At 38.2% G+C, this 5,776-nt stretch overlaps 2 protein-coding genes across 2 annotated transcripts in view; both read right to left on the reverse strand.

Annotated features, from left to right (window-relative positions):
- Positions 1–251: 251 nt before the first annotated feature.
- Positions 252–899, reverse strand: LOC101302720. Its single transcript, XM_004309746.1, has 2 exons — positions 429–899; positions 252–346 (listed from the first exon to the last, which is right to left on the reverse strand). The coding sequence occupies exons 1-2, from the start codon at positions 761–763 to the stop codon at positions 322–324; spliced, it is 360 nt and encodes a 119-aa protein (XP_004309794.1). The 5' UTR covers positions 764–899; the 3' UTR covers positions 252–321.
- Positions 900–2,832: 1,933 nt separating this feature from the next.
- LOC101305908 (telomere length regulation protein TEL2 homolog) overlaps positions 2,833–5,776 on the reverse strand; it is a 5,016-nt gene continuing 2,072 nt past the window's right edge. Inside the window, 6 exon segments of the mRNA XM_004309754.1 lie at positions 2,833–3,092; positions 3,352–3,550; positions 3,743–4,512; positions 4,819–5,333; positions 5,423–5,562; positions 5,730–5,774. Of these exon segments, the coding sequence (XP_004309802.1) occupies positions 2,931–3,092; positions 3,352–3,550; positions 3,743–4,512; positions 4,819–5,333; positions 5,423–5,562; positions 5,730–5,774 (1,831 nt within the window). The 3' untranslated portion in view covers positions 2,833–2,930.

Here is a 5,776-nt window from a genome sequence, read left to right on the forward strand (position 1 = left end):
GAAAAGAAACAACACACAACACTTTCCAGTTCAGCAATTAGCCTACATCTGGGGAGCAGATGGAACTACTCAACTTTCACTATCAAAGAGAATGATGGTTTTACAGTTCTATCACTCTTCACAAACAACAGAGAAGCACACAGCTTTTAATACTCCTCTATTTTCTCTCAAACAAAACTGCTGCAGTTATGCAGTTTTTCTTAACTACATATTGGGCAGTTATCACCCAACTCAAAACACCAAATAACCTCTACATATGGTTATTACATCTCTGTCCATTTAAAGACAGCAAACAACTACTTTGCTCCATACAAGGTTGAGTCAAAAAACAACAACCCATACCTCCCTGTAACAGAAAAAAAACAAGGAAACAACAATCAGATGATCCTCACTGAAGGACCAAAAAGCAAAAAGAAGAACATTCTTACACACTCAAACGGTCTTGCTCCGGAACGGCACCAGAGAGGTAGATGGCTTCTTCGAGGTCGCCTTGGATGGTTTTGGCGCTGGGATTCTTTTGCATTCCTTGATATCCGACGCCGTAGTAGGCGAAGAAGATTGCGACCTTGCGGCGTTTGAGGAGTTGCTTTTGGGTTGTGGCGGCGGTTTGTTCGTCGTCAGTGGTGGTGCTGGTACAAATAAACCTTATGAAAATATCAAAAAGAGGAAAAGAAATTAGGAAACATAAAGATGCATCCCCATCAAAACTAATGGTGAGAATGCGTCGTCTGGCAATAGTAGGGAGAAAGGCAATAAGACACATATAGAAATAAGGAATAGCACAAATCTGTATGACAATGATGAGGGGATTGTTTCTGATGTCAGAAAGATTTTCAGATGCCAATAATCGTAAGAAAATAAATAGAGAGTTGCAGACCCTTTTTTGTTGTTATGTTTCCAGACACTTCACAAGGTTAAGTAATATGTAGCTAAAGGTACCAAATATGAGGAAAAACGTAAACTATTTGACATTGCAAGGAGACTTGACATTTGCACACGCGGTATTACTCGTCATAACTTTTTCTTATTATGTTCCAGTTTTAGCTATGCACAACCCAAAATGAGAAAATAAGAAAAGAAAAACTGCACTTCAGTGCTAGCCCAACAATAGCTAAGGCTTGTTTGGTGATTATTAAGATGATTGGTTTTCAGTTTGAGACAGAAGCAAAATACATGAGGGAGGGAGGGAGGTGGGAGGTAGTTTTTCTTTTTAATTTTCATGCATTCATCACCATCATCATCATCCTCCACCATCCTTCCTCCTATCTCCATGAAAACTAAGAACCCAATAAAAAGAGAAAGCCTTATTACCAGACAGGACCTAATATATTCGAGGAAGAAAATAACAGATTTTACACTTGACTCACTTGAATTGGAAATCCATTGTTGCTTTAGCTGCTTAATAATGCCAGAACAATTGTAGACACAACCCTAAGCCGAGTGCCACAATATGAGAAGAAAAGGTTATAACTCGCAGATACTGTATTTGCTAATCCAACATCCTCCACACAAACAGCCACAATGAAGCTTAATCATCTCTATTCTCATTCTCGGTATTAGCAGCTACACTGGGAGCAGTACTAACAATGCTACTAAAACAATCAATTTCCGAATATATTGAAAATTAGAATGAAGAATACATTATACCCAAATCCAGAAATCACATACACAATTAGAAGTACCATACCCTTACGAAATTTGAAGTACGAAATAAACAATTAGTTATTTCTGGAATAGTAGAATAACAGAGAAGTTGATTCATTCACATAACAGAGAAGCTCTTGAGACAAATGTAATTACTAACTGAAATTCATAATCCAAATGTATAATACAGTTTGCTCTAGGGTTCCAATTGATTCCCAAAGCCGAGCTTTCCGATTGCCGCAAAATAGAGGTAGGCCTACTTTCTTCTTATGTCTTCTCTCTTGTTTTGTTTTTTGAACGTTAATCTGTATCTTTGTGATCATTATTGACTTTAATATTTGATGCTTTCATTATTTACATGTAAATTAAAATCGTTATAGTTGTTGAGAATTTGATGTAATACACGGAGTTCCTGAGTTCTTGAAATTAGTTTATATAATTTGAATGATATTTTGTAGGTGTATACACATATTTGACTATACATTAGGGTTTAGGGTTTTATATAGGAGAATCGCTATAGTCAACATGTGTTTCTTTCCTAAAAAGTAGGAGTGTCTAACTAGTTTTTTCGATTTCATTAAAACATGGAAAGATCAAGGACATAAATGAAAGATGACCTAAAATTCAGGGTAGCACAATGAAGTTAATCTTTAAAACAACAACAGAACAAAACTAGTTTGGTTGTCAAAATTAGTCGCATATGACATTGTAGAATTTTTTTTATGTATTCATTGTGTATTTAAAAGAGATTTTTGTAGAGTTCAGATTCTCTAACCATGGAGATGGACTCACTTAAACGCCTGAGAAGCTTCATGATTGCGTTCTCAGCTATTTTAAGACATCATCTCACTGACGAAACTGACGAAGATCTCCATGCAACCCAAGTTGCCATGGAAACTCACAAACAACACCTCATGGCATTAGATGTCATCAAAAATTAAAGCTCCAGCAGATGTCATCGCAGTTAACATGCTTCGCAACGAGGGATGGATGAAGTATCGAAGTGGTTGCATGGCCCTATTCTCCGGATGACCAGAGGATTTGTGTTTTAGTATATACTCATGGAGTTCCAATACTCAATCGTCGATGAAGATGAAGCATATCGGTTTCGAATAGTTGCTTATAGATATTAATTTTGACAGCATAATAACTTGATGCTGTATCTAATTCAGACCAATGTCGAGCTTTCGAAAACATTGGTTTTACTTGATGTCATCACTGATAATCTGATATACTGTACAGAAATTACAAAAGGGAAAGATGCAATTGTCCTTCTGATGATAAAATCAGTATTGCACATTGGAATGGGGAATGATAATTGTTCCCTTGGATAGATTAGACGGAATCCCAACAACATTCTTCGCAATGGACGTGCTTTGTGCTGACTCTAGAGCTCGAGAAGCTTGCAGGGCCATTTCAGCATGGAGTTGCAGACATGTCATAGCCATCTAAGACAAGGAAAACATTGAGAAACAGGTTAAACAACGTTATAGAAAGTCTTCACTACTGCCTCATCCCAAGTATTTCATAATTGAAGGCCTACTTCTCTGCTCAGATATTGAATTTAATCTAAGAGTTCAAATAATGATCCCTAATTTCATTCTATTTTCTCAAACAAACGCCATGACTTTTGTTTCACCTATCATTTCTATAATGTCATTCAAACAATGCACGGCCCCATGTGAAGCGTCAGAGTTAGTTGCTTACCGAATAGCACTCTCTATCTGTGTCAGATTCAGTTACATGAAGAGCCCATGTGCGCACCCATTCAAGCCCGTTAGAAATTGCAGTATTGCCTTCAACTAAGGAGGTTGCTACATAAGAGGGATGAAGTGATAGCAATACGCATGAAGCCGCAAAAAGGGTAGATCTTCTGACATATGCTTCCTTGTGGAAACATATCTCCCTGCACAAAGGTAACACCATGGGATTCAGCGACATATAGAAGACAGTTCAGTACAAAAGCGCATTGTTGAAGCTGCTACTAGAAAACCACATCATTTCAGTTGTCACAAATTATCTTTGGGCCAGAGTTTTTCAAGGGTCTGGAAAAGTGGAAAGCATATTGAAATTACACATGCTGGTTATTGTGCAATACCTGGAACTTAGCATATCTAGAAGAGGGCCAGCCAGAGCAGATGCTTCCGGATGCATGGCTGCACATTTCATACAGACTCCGAGCATATAGATGAGTTTCCCAAGCACGATAAAATCTCTATCAAGAAGGTCGACACCTTGCCTTCTTTTATCAAACCCCTGCATGGCAGGAAGCATGAATGCTGCTGCATACACTGGAAACTTATTATGGGACCATTCTATTTGGCTTTTTCGTGCATTGGTTGATCTAAGGCTCCATTGACGTATCTTTCCTCTCCTAATCTGACCACGGTTTGGGGGTAGTTCCCTCTCATAACGATTTGTCCAGTTCAATAAAGAATTTGTTTCTGAAATCTCTTTCCAGGCACCAGCTCCAGGAGGTCCTATGTCACTAGGCAAGAACCAAGCTTGTGTCTCTGACGTGGTTGATATGAGGGCCCTAGTCTGATGTTTGGCCTTTATAATTTTAGTATCAGCAAGCTCCTGAGCCCCCTCAGTCATTACATCAAGAATCATTAAGCGCTGACTGATATCCACATTAGGTGAATATAATAGCTTGTTTAAAGTTTCAAGAGACTCCACTGGACATGTGACAAGCAAAGCAACCAATGTTCTTTGTCTTTTGTCTTCTGCTGAATCTTCCACACCTTCTATAGCCAAGTCAGAGCAACGAACCTGTACCAAGGTTCTAACAAGATCACTTGCTACAAACTTAAGCTCATCAGGTGAGGCTCGAACAAGTTTTTCAGAAACTTCAAGAGCCTTCTCCACCTGCAATATGCAACTACAAAGTGAAAATCTAGAAGAAAATTCGTACACAAGATTGTCACAACACAGATTGAATTGTCAAGGAAACTTCACTCTAATTATCCATGCCCCTTTTAATGCAACACCCTAGTTAATTATTTATTGCAAGGTGCCATGTAAAAACACATGTGCAGATTGTGTCATGTTTTCCCAAAGAATCTCACAAACACCATAAAAAAAATGAAGATCATGTATACCACAAACTAAGTCTATTATTGTATTCTTAAAATATATGAAAACAAACTAATTTAATGTACTTAGTATACTTACCCCATCAGCATCATCAGATTTCCGAAGTGCCGCAACAACATCAACCAACTGTGAAAATTTTCTTTTCAAATCTGCGTCATCATCTGATAAATCATATGGCTGTAAAGATGAGTCACTTGAGACATCAGAATTCACACTAACATCATCGTTGTCATCTTCATCAGAGACTGAATCATAATTCAGTATAACTGGATCAATGATCTCGTCTGGATCAACCACCTTGGGTTCAGATAATTTCCTACTTTTACTCTTCCCACTGGTTTTGTGGTTTAAGCCATCTCCCAGCACTGAGGTTGTAGATATTTCAGAATCTTTAATACCTTCTTCTAGGCTACTTGAGGTTCCCAGGGCTGCCCCTTTCTTAGGGGTAGACAACCCAAATTCCCAGTCGATGGTCTCCTCAGTTAGGCTGTCATCAAGATACAGTGGATTTTTTGGATCAATCACCTTGGAGAAAACTAAAGCAACACTGCTAGCCATCTTCCGTACTATATGATTAGGGCTCTGAAGCCTACCTGCCAGCAAATGACAAAAGATATAATAGAAGATAATAACCACTAACATTGCAAGACACTATACTAATAGTAAGGAGAAAGAAATTTACAGCTCACTCCTTGGAGAATTGATTGCATCACATCCTTAGTCTCATCCAGTTCCTCCTTCGACATCTGCTCTAGGGAAAGGCCTACACCAGCAGTTACATCTGATAAACACGATTAAGGAACAAAAAAACTCAAAAAGAGCATTGTGGAACACAATCCGCAACAGGATTTGTTATAGTGATGTTATTTATACAGAAGTAGCTTCTACAACATTTTCTGTTGTAAAGATCAGGTATGAAGAATCATTTGCAATTTGCATCACAGACTACTTTGAGATGCTAGGAAAAGAAATGAAGAAGGATACAAATTTGCTGCTCGACTGGGGCTGATTGTACAAACTCCCTTTTAGACCATAC

The sequence above is a fragment of the Fragaria vesca genome, unplaced genomic scaffold (assembly GCF_000184155.1).
Source record: "Fragaria vesca subsp. vesca unplaced genomic scaffold, FraVesHawaii_1.0 scf0513067, whole genome shotgun sequence".
NCBI lineage: Eukaryota > Viridiplantae > Streptophyta > Magnoliopsida > Rosales > Rosaceae > Fragaria > Fragaria vesca.

Bases quoted from the DNA above. Each gene is read 5' to 3' on its own strand.
- LOC101302720 (XM_004309746.1), bottom strand. From the start codon at position 763: ATGTGTCTTATTGCCTTTCTCCCTACTATTGCCAGACGACGCATTCTC. The intron at 347-428 runs GTAAGAATGTTC...TTTCTGTTACAG, and splicing joins GAGCAAGACCGTTTGAGTGT to GGAGGTATGGGTTGTTGTTT.